Source organism: Epinephelus moara, chromosome 17 (genome assembly GCF_006386435.1).
Source record: "Epinephelus moara isolate mb chromosome 17, YSFRI_EMoa_1.0, whole genome shotgun sequence".
In the NCBI taxonomy this organism is placed as follows: domain Eukaryota; kingdom Metazoa; phylum Chordata; class Actinopteri; order Perciformes; family Serranidae; genus Epinephelus; species Epinephelus moara.
The window spans coordinates 10576277-10597589 of record NC_065522.1 but is presented as its reverse complement, the minus strand read 5'-3'; the positions used below and the strand labels follow the sequence as shown (position 1 = coordinate 10597589).

General features: G+C 44.1%; 1 protein-coding gene across 2 annotated transcripts; it reads left to right on the top strand.

The window, feature by feature from the left end:
- The first annotated feature begins 1968 nt into the window (after positions 1–1968).
- On the top strand, positions 1969–20496 carry serpinh2 (serine (or cysteine) peptidase inhibitor, clade H, member 2). 2 transcript variants are annotated; one of them, XM_050067017.1, is made up of 5 exons: positions 1969–2140; positions 2730–3379; positions 8222–8314; positions 8914–9146; positions 19057–20496. In XM_050067017.1, exons 2-5 carry the CDS (start codon positions 2737–2739, stop codon positions 19360–19362), a joined length of 1275 nt encoding a protein of 424 aa, XP_049922974.1. In that variant the 5' UTR covers positions 1969–2140; positions 2730–2736; the 3' UTR covers positions 19363–20496. The 2 variants fall into 2 exon arrangements, with proteins under 2 accessions (XP_049922974.1, XP_049922975.1); XM_050067018.1 differs by lacking the exon at positions 1969–2140 and adding an exon at positions 2229–2379.
- Positions 20497–21313: the final 817 nt, after the last annotated feature.

Below are 21313 nucleotides of genomic sequence, written 5' to 3'. Positions count from 1 at the left end.
TATAAATCCCTAGATACACAATCCGTTGACAGAGGGGCCTCTCAGGTTCCCAACCAGTTCCCTCAGGGACTCGTTTAACTGCGTTGCAAGGCCTTTTTTTTTCCATGAATCACCTGTAATATGTATCACTGCTCATTACTGACAAGACTGACTGTGATGTGGTGCTAGGGGGTCCCAGGAGGGGGCAGTGACTCCTGTGGCGAGGGTTAAGATCTCTGAAGCTGCACACATCGACTCATCACCGCTAACATGTACACACAGCCTGTCGGCGCGGCCTCGACGTCATTAACCAATACGTGTGTGCAAGGGTGTGCGTTTCTTTAAAGCGTCCCTGTGATGCGATTTCACGTTCGCTGTAGGCACAGTTTGACATACGCTGTTTTAATGTTTCTCTTCTCAGTCGAGTTGTCCAATAATTAAAAGATTTGTGTCTTATTCCCAAAGAAGTCTGATAACTAAGTGTCTGCGAGGGGAATGTGTGTGTGTGTGCAAAAGAGACGGAGAGCGAGAGTGGCAGCGAGCAGAGTGCTCAGTGTGTGTTTGTGAGTTCTGCTGTGAATGTGTTCCAGATAGTGCTGCTGATGGTTATCTTTCGGAGAGAGCTCTATTGATTTGGCTGGGGTAAATAATTGGTTGGGTCTACAAGCTGTCATGTTCGGCCTGATTGCTGAGCATTGGTGGTCTCGAGCAGTTATCTTCCTCCATATCCCTCTCTGATCCTTCTCGAGCCTCCTTAGTCTATCTCTACATTTATTGATTAGTACCCTATATGACCATTCTCCATCCTTCAATTTGGGCAATAATCCTTGTCCCGGAGCTGTGTGTTACAAGTTATCTGCTCTCCACTCCTTGTTCTGCTGTAGGGGGAAGGCAGGTACAATTTAGGAAGGCGAAAAACAGGGAAATGAGGAGAATACAGAATGAGGACATTTGGAAGGGTCAGACATATTACAGGCTTGCATGGTCTGCCCTACTTTTCTTTGACAGTAGACTACATTAGTACAGCGACTGTAAAGTGAGATGGGTGTTAGGGTGCACTCACTGGGAGTGTGTGGGGGTCACCTGCAAGTTTCATTTCATTAAGTGGAAATAAAAAGTAGTGAATCTAAAAGGTGGGCTATTTAAAACATTCTAGTGTTACTATTGCCTAATTAGCATCCCAAAATGCAGACAGATTCAACACTAAATCACAAGTGCAAAGTTAAAACTCCTCAGGTGTCTGGACCCAAACCTCTGCCTGCCTTCTCTGCGGTCTATATCCTCTCCACTGGGAGGGCTGGGTGTCAAGTTCGCCGGGGCCCTGGCCCACATGCTGCAGCCTCTCACAGGGTCACTGAGCTGAGGCGATGAGAAGACCATTAGCGACCCCGCTTGAATGGCTGTGGGAACTACAACCCCCACCGAGCCAAGAACAAGAGGGTTTATTATCCAGGCGAACCCACAGAGCTTGCCTTTGAATGTATGGAGAGAAACGCCTCATTTACTGCAACTGGTGGGTTTTTGTGTTCGTTTTAAAAACTATACCAGGCCCAACATGCACACAATCCCTGCCAAACTCCTCGGGAACAGCTATAATATGTGCCTACAGGGACTTTGTCATATTTAATTATGGTTTTCTAAAGCATGCATGTATTATGCCTGCGCAGTTACCACAAAAGCGACATTACAGTAGATTTTCTCCAGTGGTTTGCCTTTTGGATTCGACATTTATAAATATTTTTCTTGTACATAAAGCTGTGTGTTTAGCTGCGACATGTTTTAACCGCGGGGCGATGTGGTCTGCTTTAAAAACTGAACTTTCACGGTGTTTTTTCACAGTGTGACACTTTTAACCACTTTTACAGTTTTATTAATGTAAGAACTACATCTTACTGTGGTTACATGGGTATTTTGAACATATTTAATGTCGTTTTATCAAACTTTTCGTTAGCTGACGTTTATCTCTAACAGCGTACAGTAGCAGCTGCTTGAATGGGACGCCTGGAAGTTGGACGCCTGGAAGAGAAATGTTTCCCGGGGTGAAGTTGAGGGGAGACGGTAAACTTCCTCTGTGCGCTGCCACGTCTGAACCCGCTTCCTGTAGAGGACGCAGCCAAAGAGACAGCAGCGGAGGAGAGGGATATACTTGAATTAATTAACGGTAAACTTGAACAAATACGCTTTTCCTTGTTTCCCTTTCGCCCAGAGGTTTTCGGAAATCACAACACAGTAGGCTGAACTCGACAGCAGCTGCTTCCCGTCACCGCTGTCACCGACTCGCCAAAAATCAGTCGAGTCTGGGGGTTTATGTGAGGCAAGATGGAGAAACGCGTACACTGAAAAGCTTCTTTTGAAAACTTCATCGAAGTTAATTGTCACACTCCGGTTTTCCCGCAGCGGGTGAGATAATAACCGTGTTGCCAAGTGGGGAGGAATTTACAAAATCAAGTTTACTGCTGTGGCACCGTAGGAGCCGGGGCTGCTGTTTGCACAAGTAGTTGTAGTTTTACAGCAAAGAGGGAACCCTTAGGCTGTGTTTATATTGCTTTATCTCAAATATGAACAGTGCAATAACAGCACGAGGAGCTATTACACTGTTAAAAATCAGAGTCAGAATGCCTGTAATGAATAGAGCTATTTTCTTTGTGTCATTAATGAGAAGAATGCATTCTCTTAATTCTTCTCACTGTCATACACACACACAAATAGTTTATATTAATGCTGACTCCTCGCCCTGTGCTTTCCTCTAGATCTGCCATGCTGCCCAGGCTTCCTGTCTGTATCCTCATTTCTTTGCCAGTTCTTCTGGTGCAGGGCAGCGCCACGGATTCATCCAAGAAGAGCCCTGCTGCCCCAGCCACCCCGCCTCCACCCCGCCCGCCGCCTCCTCTGGGTGACCCCAGCTGGGCTCTCGGTCTGCACCTGTACCAGGCTCTGCGCTCTGACTCAAGCTCTTTAAACACCCTCTTCTCTCCTCTGCTTGTGGCCTCCTCGCTCGGAGCGCTGGGTAAAGGTTCAGCAGGCACCACTTCCAGCCAGGTCCATGACCTCCTCAAGACTCCAGTCACTGCCGCCAAGGCTGGAGCCCGTGCCAGGGAGATCCTGTCCGGGGCGTTGAAGAGCTTCACTGAAGCCAATGGTACCAGCTTTCACCTGCGCGCATCCTCAGCTCTGTTTTCCAAGCAAGCTCCTCCAGTCAGCCAGGCATTTGTGAAGGAGAGCCAGGCCAGGTTCGGGCTGCAGCATCGGCCACTGGGAAAAGGAGATTCCAAGGCTGACCTGAAGAAGCTCCATAGCTGGGCTAAAGCTGGGCTTGGTGGACTGGAGGGGGCTCCTTTAGTGGATGAAATCCAGGCTAAGGATGGAGCTTTGATACTGGCCAATGCCCTGCACTTTAAAGGTATGTAGAAACAGTAAATACACAAAAATACACAAGTGGGCTCGTCCTTATTCACTTCACCATGTCTGTGGTCACAAAATCCTGGAAAACATGAGTTTGGAAATGATGTAAAATAGCATGCAAACATGTCATCATTTGTCACTGTGTCCAAAACAGTCCCGCCTGTGACCCTAAATGATGCAGTTTTATAGCCAACTGAATATTTTATTATGGTGAGCATCCAGTGGCATAACTGGTCAGATGCAGACACACAACATAGCAGCTAGGCTGGACTGAGTAAGGCTGAAATAGACTGGTGTGCTCTGTAATTGTGGAGTCATTTGTAATTATGCAATGACTCTGTATGGATGATGTTTGCTGCATTGGATGAGAAGTCTTAGAATATTAATATGCTGTTGCACATGTACCGTTTTCAGTCAGACAGTCACAGCACTGAGAGTCTACGCGCCAGTTTGCCCACTACATTGTGTGTGCCAGCATGCCCACCTGTGTGCAGCCTGCATGTCTGTGTGTGTGTGTGTGTGTGTGTGTGTGTGTGTGTGTGTGTGTGTGTGTTTCTGTGTGCATGCATGCGGTGGACTCCAGCTGGTGGACACAGCAGATAAAGGATGATTCGGGGGTCTATCACTGAGAGCTTATTCATCTTCCATTGGGGGGTGATGTGTCATCTTAAATAATTGAGTAACAAGTGTCCAGACTCTCTCCCTCGGTGTCATGCCTAACATCTGTGCTTGGAGCGCTCCAAGTCTGCAGCGGCACAGCTTGGCTCTGATCTGTTCTTTGTGACGGGGCCGCAGTGGAGGAAACTAGTCAATGTTTCGGTGCAAATGTAGTCAGTTAGAGGCCCCATCTGTGAGCTGCATCCCCAAAACATATCCCTGTAATCCTTATCTGAAGGTCATCATTGTGCCCGGTTAGAAGCGACCATTAAAGGTTAAAGAGGTAGAATATTTGGCTGTTAAAGGGTGTCAGTATCTGTTCAGCTATATTTTAATTCATCATGAGTCAAAGAAATAGCTTATTTTCAATTTTCATGACAACTTTTCAGGAGTGTAATCTACCATCTCTCACTTCCTCAGAGCACAGTCAACATTCGCATGCCTGCTGATCTCATTTTTGTTTGCAGTCTCCACAAAAGACGATGACGTGTTAAGTACATCCTTCTGTTTCGCTTGTTCTTTTTGTGGCATTTGTCTCTGTTTTTGTGCCTTTGTCATTGTTTATCACCTCTCTAATCTACCCCTGTCTCCTCTTCCTCTTCTTTACCACATGTCTCCTTGTTCACATCCTTATCTGCGCCTATCTGCCTCTACTCCCTCTGTTTCCTCCTGCAGGTATTCTTTTTATTAGGTGCAAAGAAGGCGAGGCGAGGCTGAAGTGAAAACAGGTTGCCAACAGATAGACAGCCTTTTGAAAATAACATTCCCTGACAGACTATACATTGATAAGCAATTTAATTAATTTTCTTTGTTTGATGTTTTGACTTCATTACGAAATTAGTTTTTCTGTGAGCCGACCCTCGTTGGTCGGTTCATTAATTTTGTGGAGGAAATATACAAATTAGATTATACAGCAGATTGCAGCGCACAAATTAGATTACGTAAAATTGGATTCCTTTAGTTTTGATTCATAATTCACAAGTGGTCGATAGTTTTCGTCTTGCTCGTGCTGGCTGCCTGTGGTTTGTTGTAACTTTTTTTATTTGTCTTTGATTTCACGGTCCTTAGGCAATTCATAGTGTGTGATAATGTAATGGTTTCAGAGATGGTGCCGGGATTTCTTCTGGCACTGAACAGTCATCTGCTTCCTTGCCCGTTTTTGTTTGTTTCACTTGCGTTCCCTTTAGTTAATTATTGAAGGGGAGAATTACAAAAATCCTCCGCGCTGTCCCTCCTTCCCTGGACTGCACACTGCATTCAAAGAAAGGGAAGGTCAGGGGCAATTAGTAGTGGAACATGTTTATAGTAGAAGGATGTTAAATGCACAGAGAGTTGCTAGAGCACTGCAGAGAAAGAGCAGTGTAAGGAGAGATTTCTGGGTGGGAAGGGGACAAAAAGATGCAGGGGAGAAAAGTAAAGAGCGAAAACTGAGAAAAGTAAAGAAAGAGAGGGTGGCCTGCTGAGAGAGCGAAAGAGATTGACAGACATAGTGGAGGGATGTAAAAGGCCTACCTTGGGAGTTCCAGTCCAAACTAGCTAATTAATTCAGGCTTTGTTCCTGTTTTAGACAAACAAACACTGGAGACGGAAGAAGAAAAATAAGATTGTGAGGAGAAAAAAAACAGTAGAGAGAAACTTATACACAAGATAACGCTGCAACATGGGGAACTAGAAGAGGAAAGAAAAGGCGAGAGAGAACAACAAGTCCCCACATATTTTACCTCTAATAATAGCTTCTGAAATACCAGAACTACTTGTAATCAAAAGTTGATGAGGGAGGAGAGGGAGCCGGTCGCTCTCATTGATTCTCCTCTGGTTTTTGCTGAAGTTTACAGTATGAATTGGTAAATCTGTGAGCGATTGGATTTCTTAGCTTTGCAATTGTCTCGCTGTTTATTGTTGATGGATATTAATGGATTCAGGTTTCAAGAGATGTCTCGGCAACAGCGCTGTCCTATAAACGAAGATCACGCAGTGCAGACCCAAAGCAGGCGCGCTTGTCTAGACACAAGCCCACACAGCCACACGCAGAGATCAACAGAGACTGCTGTGCAGCCTGGTGAGGTCATTAAAATCCCTGCTCACGCATGTACACATACTGTGGAGACGTTACTCCTCATTATGACATCATTCCAGCAACACGGCTGCCACTTCAGGTAATCTTCAGCCGGTTGTTTTTGAATTCCAGCGCGATCATATTCCAGTCTCTGATGTTATAGGAAGCGGAGCGAATGTTTGTGACTTGCACTAGCATGCCTGGAAGGGAGACTCACATGTCGTTCGGCTGTGACTTGTTACTGGCTCAGGTCCAGTGGAGGCTGGGTGGTTTTTGGGAAATCTACCCCTTGTGCTGAAACAATGAGTCAAATAATTTATCAACGGGAAATTAATCGGCATCAGTTTTGATAATTAAACTATTTAAAACGGCTCCAATTTTAAACACCAAGGTCACATGTTTCAAAAGGTCTCGTGTGGCTCTAGAGGCTAGATGCTGGAATATTTTAGCCCCTGCTGAATATTTTTGTATGTTTTTAAAGTTTTAAACTTTACAAATTTATTTTAACAATATACAAAACAATATCAGAAAAGTTTTATCCATATTGAACTTTTTTTTAGCCATGCTGGCAATGTGGCTCTAGGGATTTCTGTATCAACGAAAATATCCTAACAACTGATGGGTCGACTGCAATAAAATTTGAGACAGACGTTCATGACTTTTCCTGCAGTGTCACCAGCAGGTCAAATTTAAGCTCAGTATCTACCAAATGTATTGGCACAACATTTTGTACAGACCCGTGTGGTTTCCATAAGATGTATCCAAAAGACTTTGGTGCTACTTTGCTTAAGCACCACCATTAGGTTGACGTTTATGGTTCTATTGACAGATCTTGACAACCACTTATTTGGTCAAAATTCCAATTTGTCTAACACTTTGGTTAACAACTAAATACCTGCAAAATTACTGACATTCCCATCAGCCTCAGCCGTACTTTGTGTTTAGTGCCAATTAAATGTCAGCATGTATGCTTACGAGCTAAACTAAGAACATGAGCATGGCGAACATTATACCTGCTTAGCATCAACATGTTAACATTGTCTTTGTGAGACTGTTAGCATGCCGATGTTAGCCACAGCAGTGATTTGAGCTACAGTAAATGCTAAGTACAGACTTACAGACTTACAGAGTAGCGATTGTGGCCCCAGCTTGATGGAGGTGCAATACTTAATCTAGAATACTAATTGAATAATACTTTTTAAGTCATTTATCAAGCAAAAATGCCAAACATTTAAATGAGAGTATTTGGCATTTGAGAGCATTTGCTGCTTACTCTGTTTTATAATTTTAAATTGAATCATTTTGAATTATGTGGGACTGTTGTTTGGACTGAACAAGCAAGTTTAAGTTGTGACTTTGGACTCTGGTAACTTGAAATGGATAATTTTCACTCTTTTTTCTGACATTTATCAGACTATGATGTGGAGAATAGCATGCTCTGCACGTTTGTCCAATGTAAGTATTTTTTAGTAAAGCCAAGCAATTGGTCTGAAGACTTTCATCAGGGCAAATGAGCCGTTTGATTTTTTTGGCCTTTTTGCACCTTATTATTGTGTCCTAAGTGTGGTGATCGATAATCGATAATGAAAATCATTGTTAGTTGCAGCCCTAGCCGTCCCCAGGTGTTGTTCACAAAGAGTGCCATAAGTAAGAGTCATAATCTGTCGACCTCCTCGCTCCATCCAGTGTCCCCCACACAATTGAATGGGCCAGCAGCTTTGGGAATGTGTTGTGAGGTTATTACAACAGTAATTCCACCAGTCTCAGCCCCTCCTAAATTGACAGCTGTCAGGGGGTTAGCAGGGCCAAGTGAGATGTGGTGAACAGCAAATGGGACGATGTGGCCTCAAGGACCTCATAACAGCCTCAGTATAGCGCTCAACTCAGCAGCTTTGAGGAGAGTAGACACTTTTTAATGGGCAGTAGATATTGATAATTCATGAGCTGTGTCAGTTGGTGTCACTATGTATGAGGTCTGTGTGTGTTTTATGAACGTGTCATTGTTTAACCTAGTGTCCACCCTCTCACCTCTTTGGATCATTCAGTATTTTCTCACAGCCCATCCACGTCAGGTATTCTGCATTCAAAATGGCTCTGTCCTCTGTGTTTGTTTGGCTGTTTGCTCAGGGCTGTGGGAGAGAGAGTTCAGCGGTGAGAGCACAGATCATCGTACCTTCTTGGGGAAGAAATACACCAAAGTGATGATGATGCACAGAGCAGGTAAAAAAACACAGTCTGTCGCTGCTGTACTCCTGCCAGCAAATAAATGCAGCGAAAAGCAATTTGAGTTCTAAAATGGCTTGAACATCTGTAAGGTCCAATCTGCTTCTCTCCTATTTATCACTGTGTACCTTATGATTTATTTAACACGCTTTTCATATTTTATGCATTGTCTTAAAACAACAGCAAGGCAGAGCGAATATTCTGCTATGACGGCATTAAAATATGTAGAAAGACTGCATTGTATTATATTTAATGTTATATTATAATGTCCTTTCCAATACATAAAAAAGATTACTTCAGTGATCCTTTGTCACGTCGTCTAAGGTTGCATTCACATTTTGTTTGAATGGATTCAATTCAGCTCTGTAGTGTTTTCTCCTGTAGCTCAGTTCATTTAGGAAAGTGAGAACTCACCAAGTGACTGCAGTGACACAGCTGAAAATGCAAGTTTGAACCAACTTCCAAGTGAACTGCTGTGGAGAACTGCTGCTCTGAACTACTGCTGAAAAGCAAGAATGTTACATTATGGCAAATTCTCTCCTTGACTCTGATCTTTCCTCACCTCTGTGCATGCCTCCGCCTGTCATTTCCTCCAGGTTTGTACCGTCACCATGAAGACATTGAAAACATGGTGCAGGTTCTGGAGGTGCCCCTATATGGGGGCAAGGCCAGCGTGGTGCTCCTGCTGCCCTTCCATGTCGAGAGTCTGGCGAGGTTGGAGAAACTGCTGACACCTGAGCTGCTGTCCAAGTGGCTGGAGAAGACCAATATCACTAGTATGTCCATCTCGCTGCCTCGGGCAAACATCACCAGCACACTCAGTCTCCAGGTAAGTACAACAAACCTAACAGACTTTAAAGTTTAAGGTTTAAACTCATGGTAAGGTATTGCGATTGTAGTTATGCCAGTGGAATAGGCGTTAAGATATCTTAGGCTGAGTGACCACAGAGTTTTCGTCTGAGCGCCAGCATATTTTTTCAATTGTTTACCAATGAGGAGAGTGTGGTCAGAATGATTTTATTCTTCCAGGCCTTCCATTCCCACTCTGGTTTTAAAATAGAGCTTCTGACAAACAGAGAGACTGTTTACAACACTAAACACATAATGATGACTTGAGCTGCATTTTAATTGTGTAAAGTTAATTTTATCCATGCGGTGATGGCTGACAGGGTGACTGATTTTACACTCTGATTCCATCACTACAGCTCAGAATAACACGAGACACCTGTGTGATGAGAGGTGGAAATAAAAACCAGAGAAAAATAAAGCACACACTGTTAATTGGCCCCCATGATTATAAATGCAACATTTCGGTTGGATAGATCTCATCAGTCATGAACTTCTTTTTCAGTCTTTACTTTGGTAGCAGAAGCATTATTTTTAAGTTTTTTTATGTGACATATTTGAAGTAGTTTCTTCATCATCCAACAAAATGGCAAAAAAATACTTTGCTCCCTTGAGCCCTGCACCCGCTTTTCTGCCCCCCCAACAAGCTATGGGGACACACACCTTAATATTAAGATGGAATAAACTTTACCTCAGCCTCAATCAATTATTAACTTATGTAATTATAATACCTTGCTCCATCATACACTCCAGCTCTAAATACATCACAGTATAATGATTATTTTTCACATGTACAGTAGTATATTTCTCATGCTTTGATAACCATACAGTAAAGGCAATTACATCATGCCCGTCTTGTATGGCAGTCAGAGTGGTATCTCTGATCCCGACTGCTCTGAAAGGTTTGAAGAGTAAAGACTAAGCTGATGTCTTACAGCTCTTCTGATAAGCTGAGAAACCCATAGAGTGCAGTCAGAGGGGTGTCAGTAGTGTTCTTTTTTCACAGATTTTTCAGTGTAGCCCATCTGTGAAACCCTTTTCCATTTTAGGGTCATGTCTTTAAGCAAGGTACATCTCTAGGTTTGTGGTGCATCCCTTTTCCCCCTCCCTGTGGTATGCAGCACAGCCGCATGAGCTGTTGCTCCTGAATTTTTCCCCAAGGGCCTTGGCTGGCTCCGGCAAATCCTTGGAGTGAGTGTGAACAACCAGATGCTCCGTCCCCAGCAGGCACAGTCTATCTTGTATTAGCCTAATTTGCAGACTCACCTCACCTGCCCTTGCAACAGGGTTTGTGGTGTTTTCTTTTTAGGGGCATCTACAGGTAGCAGGGAGTAATAGTGGTTGATTCTATTGTCTTTTAATCCATGTTCCCTGCATTTGTATTTGACACAGCGGATTGAGGTGATATGCCTATAGAGCACATTAAACATGAACTGAAGAAGCGTTTCCTCCGTTTTTCAGTACTGTAGAGAAATTTGACAGAGTGGATCCCTACATGCAGCATCAATTGTAGTTTCTTTCTTTTAGTTTCTATCTTTCATTCATTTCCTGTTTCCACACACTGCATCATTTTTTCACTTCACCTGATACGGTTTCTCATATCTCCAAAAAATCCAGTCATCATTCTCATTGTTTCTTCGCCTTCTTCATCCTCTGCTTTGGTTTTTCCATGTTGCCTCATCTTTGTTCTATGCTTCTGTCTTGGCCACCTCCTCTTCCTGACTCTGCTTATCTTAGTTCCCTTTCTTTTCCCCTTCAAGAATAATTTTTTCTCCATTCATATGTCCTTACTCTTCCTCCTCATTTGGCTCCGCCGCCTCTTCTCTCACTGCTCCCCCTCGATGTTGTGCAGTGTTTCTCGCATGCCATTTCTTCCTCTTTGTTGTTCTTCTCCACGCATTCATCACCTGTGACCTCTGTTTCTTGCCTACTTTTCTGTCTTCCTTTTTCTCTTTAGTGCTCTTAGTAACTGAAGCAGTGGCCTGACTTGCCCTTTCCAGTTCAGTGCAGACTCTGAATCTGGTAAGTTCAAATGTCACTTCTTCCCACACTTCTCCTCTCTCCCTTGAGGTGATAGGCATCCAGCTGTACTCACAGCATTTGGGCTGTAACAGCCTTCAGCAGGGACTCAAACCCTGGCTGCTAGGAGGCTAAGAGGGGCCTGAGGATGACCATGACCTGTGGCTCCTCTGTGGGTTTCCAAAGCCTCCCACAGACTTCCTTTTGCAGGAGCACAAAGGTCATGCCACAGCCCAGCTGGTAGTCTGCCTCTATCTCTGCTCCTCTTGGCCCCAGAGCCAGCAGGTAGCTGGTCTGAGTCAGAGGAGAGGAAGCCAGGAGGAGCACCAGGCAGACAGGCAGCAGCTTAGTGGCTGCTGATGCTAATGTGAGTGCATGGGGCTTGTTAAGGTTCACACAGGCCAGACCGGAGACTGTGTCGGGCTGCTGACTGAAAGGTTGGAGAGTTGTTGAGCTAGTGTTAGAGCACGTATTTGACCAGGCCACAGGGTCCATAGCAGGGGCAAGGGCACAGACAAGTTGCTAGAATCACACAGGCCTCCACTCCTTTGAGAGTATCCTGCTGATGTGGGTCATGGCAAAAAGAAAGTTTCCCTTTCAAGCGTATTGTACTGACGTTAGTTGCAGGCACAGTTCTATAGTTAACTTTTTTCATTTGCGGTTGCCAAAGAATGTAGTCAGTAGGGATGTCTCTGTTGAGTTTTTTGCATGTGACACACCTGATTTTTCAAAAGGTACATAATCCAAATATTGATGGTCCTGATTCAAAACTATTAAGTCAAACTTTCAATTGTGCAGTGGTGTTACTGAGTGGAGGTTCTTCCTCCACAAATGATCTTTGGCTGAGTACAAGATAAATTTTGGTCAAGTAGGGCTGAACAATTAATCCGATTCAAACCAGTATTGCAGTATAATATGTAATTTTAAAATCACGGTTGTGTGTATGCTCTGCCCTACACTCCATGTAAAATCTGTAAGTAAGAATAAATGTAGATAACAACTTGAAAAATGGCACACATAAACTTTGGTGCTCGCAGTATACTGGATGAAAATGTCCAAGACAAGGTAAAAATGCACTCCACATGTTTACATATTTTATTGTTTCCTGTAGCAAGTGTATGGTTGAGCAACTAGAGACATAAATCAGCCTTGCGGTGGATGCGCTGAGAGCAGACAAGTGTTGATGTTTGTGTGCGTCCTGAAGTAGCAACAGTCAACAACATGTTCACACTGAGGCGAGCAGTGGAGCCATAGTCAGTGTCTTCTTTAGTTTGTGTGATTTGTTACAGCACTACTGACTGTAGTTCAGCAAGATTCATGTATTCAGTGGTATGGTGGTCCTACTTAATTGCAATTGCAATTGCAATATTATTTAAAAAAATGGAATGGAATTTTTCCCATATTGTTTAGATCTGGTGTGTAGGATTTAGTGACATCTAGTGGTGAGGTTGCAGATTGCATCCAAACTGAAACTTCTCCCGTGTGCCAAGCATGTAGGAGAACTAAGGTGTTTGGTTTGTCCATTCTGGGCTACTGTCGAAACAACGTGGCGGACTTCGTAGGTGAGGACCTGCTCCGTATGTAGAAATAAACAGCTCATTCTAAGGTAACAAAAACACAGTGCTGTTTCTGTCAGGTGATCATACACTGGTGAAAAGATAGTACTGAATATTATATTCCATTTCTGCCAACATGTCCCCCTAAATCCTACACACTGGACATTCATTCATTCATTTTCAGTAACCACTTACACTGTTAAGGGTCACAGGTGTGCAGGAGTCTGTCCCAGCTGACATTGGGCGAGAGGCAGGGTACACCCTGGACAATGTAAATGTAAAGTTTGTAATTTAAATTAACGACAGCTGATTTTTGATATGTCTTGGTCCCCAGGACATCAACTGTTTCACATAAATACAAAAATACAAAACACCATGACCTTCCAAGGGCATTGTTTAGCAATTTAAACTGACTAAAGTGATGATTCTTCTGACAGATTTGTTATCTTGTTCACTTGCATATGCAAGCAAAAACGCTGACAAAGGGGAGAGCGGCTGTCATAAAGTAAAGCAGGCTGAGGTGAGCAAAACACTGTAAAGAAAGGATTGGCATTTAAGACAGTGCCAAACCATTAAAATGTTCTCCAGACATCTCTTGTGCTCCACATTACTCACCAGCAAGAGACGGACCTTAAGATGCATTATGACTGAATGCAAAGCAAATTTTCACCTCGTACTGTTTGTCATTTTGTCTCTCTATGGGTGATGAAGTGGAGTCATACAACCTCTGGATTAGTTGTTTGTTTTTATTATTATTGACTTGAAACATTTTCAAACTGCATGGATGCGTCTTTACCTCAAATCCCACAGCTCAGAGTAAGTTCACTTGTGTTTGCATCCTTCTGTATCTTTCCATTGGTGTTGCATGCAGTCGCTTTGCTTCTAAAATTTCAGTCAGAGACAGTAGTTGGTGGTAAAGCGGTTGTGGTTGAGTGAGGGAGACGTAGTAAGAGGGAGGGAGAGAGAGAGAGAGAGGTTAGTTGAACCTGACAGATACAGAGGGCATGTCAGTAAAATCCATTTCCTTAGGGCAGGGTACACTGACTGGAACCTATTACCATGTCCTCTGTAGCTGTACATTGTAACCTCATCATGGGCTGATGAAATCCACTTTGGCCTCTTTCTAGTTTAACAAACATCTCTGAAGAGTTGTGCTGCCATGTTATTCTGCTAGCCATGCCCTGAAGAACAAGCTTTTGACATTAACATTGTCAGGACACTCCGGGGAGGAGGCTGTAATCTAGAACTAAAGCTTGAAACAACTCCTTTTGACACGGCTCTGACTTTGCCAGGGAAAGAGCAGGAAAACGTACTGTTGCACAAATCCTCTTTTGTCTCTGCGAGAGAGTTTGCCAGACAGAAGGGAAAAAAACTTTTTGCTCTTGTAAACAACTAAAAGTCACTGTACTTTGCTCTCATTATGTAACCTAATTATGGACAAGCACTTGAATGTTTTGGCCTCTGCTTCTGTGACTCGTCAAGAGTTGTCTGCCTCCGTTTGCTCTCTCCAGAAAAAGAGGTGCATTCGAGGAATCATTATGAAAGAGCTAAAGCTCCAAACAAACCCTCAACCCACTCCAATCTCATTTCATCTGTCTGCCCAACCCCTCTGGCCAGTGACAGCCTGCCATGTCTTCTCTGACGATCATTTTTCCAATTGGCTCAGGCAAATAATTGCTCATCACTGTGCGTTAATACTGTTTACCACTCTGTCTGTCAGTGCTTGGGATGGCCATGGAGTCCTGAGATTAGAGGGGGGCATCTGGACAAACAGGAGATCATAGTGTGTGTATGCCAATCCTAACACTAGTGTCCTCTGTGCGAGGCTAATGAGAACAAACAAAATCACGCACCTCTGGGTCATGCTACATGGATTTGCCACATCCAGATGCACCCATTCCCTCTTTCACCTCTGTCCTGTCCGTCGTATAAGTCCTAAGGATCAAATTCCTTTTTGTAGGTCTCACATGTGACTGTAATACGCCATCAGTCAGCGGCCGCACGTTGGCTCTGCTGACCTAAATAGAAGTGACATTCTCAGGCAAGTGAGCTGAAGAGGTGGAGGAGGACGAGGGGGGTCAATGATTGCTCGGGGACAAGGTGGAAAGCGTCACAGAGAACTATAAATAGCTGCAGAATTCTGCCTTTCTCTTTCTTTCCGTCTCCCTATTTGTGGTGTTCTCCTTTGGTGAAGGGCAGACTGTGTCGGAGTCTGTTGTCGGAGACGGAGAACCCTCTTAACAAGCCTGGCCCAGAGGTCACTGGATAAACCACCCTCATCGCTCTCCCCCTCTGTCTCTGATCCAGTGCTGACCAGGCCACACACACGTACACACTAATGGTCGAGCTCAAGCTCCATTCTGGCTGTATCTCCAGTCGGTGACTAAGACGTATGAGTGTGCACCGGAGAGCTCACTCAATCACGGCTAATGAGGTCAAAAGGCCATCAAATATTTACAAGAGCACACTCCGCAGTATACAGTGTCGAGGGACAGCTGTTTTAACACAGCTACCACAGCTCTGCATCATATGAATTAATCAGATGTGTTTCATGGCCATTAGTTAAATATCTCGCTAAAAGCTAAGGTTCCTTTTTTTTTCCCCTTTTTCATTTGTGATAAAACAGCCTTGTGGAATAAAAAGCAGTTCATGTGTATGTGTGAGCAAGTGAATGGGAGCGCATTGACCGTGCAAAAGAGGTAAAAGCCCATGTAAATAAGATACCAATAGCGGTATTGCTGATGAGACTCAATAAAGAGATGGAGAGGCTTTGAAGCCTCAAGAGAGCTGATAGAAAGGGAGGCTTTTTTTTTTTTTTTTAAGCCTGCATCAAATGTGTCCGTGAAATGGAGCTGTGATGATGCCAGTGCCACATACTGCATACTTGAAACCACCCACACAGAATGTTAAGGGCAGTATTGAATTAAGCAGAACACGTCTGCAGTTGTTTAAGGTGGCGACAGCTTAAAAGAATCATTTTGAGCGCATGATTGGTGAGCCAGAGGGAACGGGAGGTGTAAAACTGTGCAGGATCAGTGGATGTTTAGCCTCGTGTTTTCTATGATGTTGGACTCTATAGTCACGATGTAGACATCACAGTTGATTGAACCAGGCTGGATTTAGTTTGTTTCTGTTTTGAGGTCAGTTGATGTTGAGGATGGGGAAATAAAATCGCACAGTGTGTGGTGTCGAAGAATTCAAATCATTTGCCTTCTGATCCAGAAGATGCCTCATCAAGATTGATTTATTTAGGTATGTTCCCTTTGTTGGACATAAAAGAGGCAGATGGGAAACATGTGGAAAGAGAGGGGGATGACATGCAGCAAAGGTCCTCAGTGGGGTTATTGCATTTGTTGTAACCCTTCAGTTACAAGGGCACTAACATAAATGATCTTTATAACCAGAATTGGGAAACATGACATCATATAGTAGGAGAAATGGTGAAAAAAAACCCTGTCCAACATAATCTGCAAGCAAAAATGGCAATCAGTCCCAAGTCTTCGCTTCTTGTTTGTGAGAAGTTGTGGCTTTACTCTGTTTTATGACATTGTAGACTCAAATATTTATAGATATGGGCGTCACTTAGCAAAACAAGCAATTTAAAGATGTCAGCTCAGGCTGGTGAGTGTTTTTTGATTATTTTATGACATTTCATAGACCAGTGATTAATCCAGAATATAATCAATAATGAAAAAGTTCCTCAAGTACATTCAGTTCTGCACACAACCATACAAGGTTTTTCATGGGATTTTGGCAGTTACCTAGTAACATGACTTGAATCAGTCGGTCTGTTGTCCTTTTTACTCAGTTGTTCGCCATGTGCTGCTCTTTGATTGGCTGTTAAGAAAGAAATATCTGATGTTAGTGGAAGTGGTTATGTGTGGTTTGTAGTCTTTCCTTGGTTTTGATCATCTTAACGCCTTTTCTCAGGTCTGTTTCGAGAGTGCGCAAGCTCTGGCTAATATGAAAAGAGCATTGTTTGGCAATTGTCTCCCTTTTTGATCTCTGCTTTCTCCTCATCTATCTTTTTTCCCTGTTGTCATTATTAAGGCTGCTCTGTCTTTTACCGTCAGCAGCAGTGTCTCCTCAAAGATAGAGCTGTAACATGTCCTGGCTGCCACAACCTATCCCCTTAAACCCCCCACAGGTACACCCAACAAGCTACTTAGTGGGCTCAACCGTCGAGCTGAAATAATGTGAAGCTGAGTGCTGCACGCCTGAGGGTTGATGCCATGCTACCTCAGGCCTGGTTAGACTGCACCGCTGTAGGCCAAGTAAGCTCTACACATACACACACACTGAGGAAACCACCAGCTGACAATGCCTGTGGCTCTCACTCACAGACAAATAGCTCGTTGATGCTGTGTGCAAGGCATCAGCAGTCCACCCAGTGCTGTTCCATCTAAGATTCATGTGGTGCTTCAGAGAGAAAGGGCAGCCAAAGAGCACCTCCCAGAGGTTTTTTTCTCCCCATATAATGCAGTGCCACACCTCGGTGGTGCACGAGGCCTCCATAGACTCCTCTGACACCCCTGGTCTGTTTCCCAGCTTGCTGCCACAGGGTCCCTTAATTTTTAAACACCTTATAGCTTCAAAAAAATTAACCAAGTGCTTTTGCCTTGACGTGCAGAGCAAGAGAGTTTGAGAGGAAAGCTAAGTCATGTGGAGTTGACTGGTACTATTTATATGCTTTGTAGTGGCACCTGCACGACTGTAGGCCAAGTGTGCTTGGTCCTCGTGGAATACTGGTAAAGAGAAAGAGGAGGGATGAACATGGGTGACACATAGAGACACAGAAGCCATCTGCTTTTCCTCACACACACACATTTGTCTTCAACAATCTGAGGAATCCACCAGCTTAAGTCTGCTTCTGTTTCCTTGTTAGATAAGGAGCAGGAAAAACCTGGAAACGATTGCAGACGGAGATCGAGAAGTTGAGAGCGATGTATACCGGGGCCGAGTCGGGGCCTGTCACAGAAAGAGAAGGATGAGGCCGGGGGAAAAAAGACTGAGTTAGGAGCAGAGGGAGAGAGAGAGACAGAGTGGGATAAAATAGAGGCAGGCGGGGCAGATGAGGGATGAGGATGCCAGGCGAGTGGCAGAGCAGCATAGGAAGACAGTGATGTAGTGGTAGCGAGTGGAAGAAGAGAGGAAGAGTGGAGGAATAATGGATGAGGACAATAGAAGTGCATTAGAGCAGGAGGTGTGTGTCTGTGTGGAGAGGGAGCTTTGCATGAAAACACTAGAATGGGATTGACAGATGCCTGCAACTGTATATACATCTACTTATTTCGTGTTTAGGCATAAGCCGACATGATCCAGTTGAACTTCCTCTCGCGTGCACATCTCAACTTTTAAGTAGAAAAGCAGACATTCTACATGGATTATTATAGTTGTCCATTAGCACGTGGTTTTAAGAGCTGAGCAGTATTATACTGAGCTGTAACAATGGAGTTTTGAAAGGAAGGCCAATGTCAGCAAGCAGCACCCACAGAGCATTCACATTAACCCAGACAGCTCCTCTAAATGATTTACTGTTCCCGTCTGCCGGTAAAAGATATTTCCAATAAAGAGTTTAATCATCAAAAGTTTAAACAATGCTAGAAAACAAGATCTTCACCCACTCGTCTCCCTGTGCAGCTTTCCTTCCAGCCGTGGCCTCCGCGCACATCCACACACAAGTCCGCACAGTCACACGCTCACACCCACACATGCTCTCATCTGGCCCCTGGAGAAGCCTGTCACTGTGAGTGGCCCTCTGCCATGGGAGGATAAACTACCTGTCATGACGACGACTTTCTGTGGAATTCATATCAGAGCCAAAACAAAGGAGGTGCTGAGGTCACGGGGCATCACTCTTAAATTATTCATCCTCTGCTTCCTCCTTCCGTCTCCTCTCTGCCTGTCGCCCACTTTGTTCTGCCAGCTCACAACAAGGGCAACTGTCAGCCTCCTTCCCGTCTCGAAATTTTTTGGGATAGAAAGTAAATAAACATTATGGTCCAAACTCCTTTTAGAAAAGTTACTGATTGACTGTTTTGGAGGGTATGTTTATGTTGACGTTAATCATGTGGCAAGGATCGGGAAGGGCAGCGTGTTTCATCTACTTCTGAGGGTCACAGCATCATGAAATTTTAAAATGTGCTTTCCCTCCCACTCGTTGTTTGGTCTCCTTGCGTGCATAATTGATCAGTGTCCTGGCAGCTGCTTGTTCGCATACACTTGCAGGATGTCTCTATATAGGATGGCCTCAAAGCTTTGGGAGAATTGATTTAAGGCAGTGCATAAATTCCATCACTCTGTGTTTTTCCATTCTAGAAACAGTTGTCTGCTTTGGGCTTGACTAACGCCTGGGACCAGAAGGCAGCTGATTTCTCCGGGGTGTCCAGCAAGGGCAAGGGGAAACTCCACCTGGGTGGAGTCCTCCATTGGGCTTCCCTTGAGTTGGCTGCTCAAGCTGGGAAAGGAGAAGCAGATCTGGAGGAGGAGAACGTCGAAAAGCCCAAGCTGTTCTACGCCGATCACCCCTTCATCATCTTTGTTAGAGACAACGCCACTGGAGCCCTGCTGCTGATGGGAGCTCTGGAGCATGTAGAGGGAGAGGCCCTCCATGATGAACTGTAATACCACCGACATCTATCCTTTTTCTTGTCTTCTTTGGCTCTGTTTCTTACACACTCCCTCTCAAAGACAACACACTGGTTTCTAAGTCGAGACATTGTCATTCACTGTGGCACACTATCACATCAAACTATGGCTGGCTGTCATACTTTGACACTGCATAGTCTGGCACTGACTGACACTGACACTGCCATACCCGACAGTTACACAGTCACACACACATACCGACGCCTACATGGCATACATAAAAATACAGTATAAGACATTACTAAAGTTGACGGATACAGCAAAAACACTAACTCGGAGAGACTTACTGCATTTTCTCTCTCCCGCGCATGTGCACCCCTACACACACGCACACACACACACTCTCAAGGCCTCAATGATCAAGTCAACACAAAACAAAATGACAAGAATGCTCTGACAAACACTAAGATGCTGACAAGCAGAAGTGGTTTCACTCGCCCAACACTTAGAGCAGCATCAACAAAGAACTTTAACAAATAGAAGCTCACAGTGACACTTGAATCCTCCCTGTCAGGCAAACACAAAGGCAGGTGGGTGCGTGTGCTTGTGTGTGTGTGTGTGTGTGTGTGTGTGTGTGTGTGTGTGTGTGTGTGTGTGTGTGTGTGTGTGTGTGTGTGTGTGNGTGTGTGTGTGTGTGTGTGTGTGTGTGTGTGCTCGGTGACCGACAGATCAAGGGTGCTCTCGGAGCTGGCAGGGACCTATGGCGGGGTCCCCTGGGCGACATCAGAGGAAGACTGATGGATCAGCCAAGTGCTTATTGATGAGCCAGCTTAATGCTAATAGCCGTAATGAGTCACAACGCTTGTCAACAACACGGAGAGGACGGGGGAACCTTTTAATCTCTTAATACCATCAGGGATCAATGACACCGTTATGCCGCTGGAAACAAACATGACTGACATCGCTCGACTTAAATGTAACAACTTAATATTTAGGATAATTGCAGCCGTTCAAAGAGGTATTGATTGTCATTTCCAGATTTGTTTTTTATAGCACCAGAGGGGTGGTTGTGATATGTGAATGAACTACTGTAGTGACTGCCTAAGTGTATGTTTGATATTTGATATGGTGCATTTTTTAAAATAAATATTTCTATTTGATACAAAGCAATCAATCATCAAAACATGTATTATTAATATATAATTCATGTGGACTGCCACAGCTCCATCTTTCTTGACAGCACTGATACCGGCCAAGACAGGAGTCTGTTTTTTGTTTTATTTTATTTTTTTCTTACTTCTATCCTGAACTGAATTGGCTGACACCGAGCCTCAAGGGTGTATGGAAGCAGATTTAAAGCCCTGAACCAGCATCAGTTATTGAATTTTTAAGGGGCAACACACGATAGGCTGGCAGTACCTAGAAAGTGCAGCAACAACTTTGTCAACACACTCACCCAACAAACAACAAAGGTAAAATGTTTCTCTAGTATCTTATATCGTGTATTTTATTAAAAACTCTACATTACTGTCCAACTACATAGGGTGCTTTTGTGTTGTAATAGATGTGTCTGTACACACAAAACACTCACTGTTTACAGTCTGACCTTTTTCTCGAGATGCTGTCAAAGTCTGGTACTGGTGAAAGAAGTAGTTTATTTTCTTGAAAGTGAAAATGTGTGCTACATCTGTTCTGTTACAGTGCTAAGTAACAACGTCTAGACACACAGCTGGTCCGTCTGATGCACAGCATTCAACGAATCTGTTCCAGTAACACTCAGGTATTACAGCTTTGTTCCTAATTTAGCCCTCTGCACAGGTCTGCTCAGCAACAGTAGGTGTCGTGCACTTGTGTGTGTGTGTGTGTGTGTGTGTGTGTGTGTGTACTGTTAGCGAGTGCATTCATGTGTGAATAAAGCTACCACAATGACCTCTGCAGTGGCCTCCTGTGCAGCAGAGACTTGTAAAGGGCACCATACTGCAGGTAT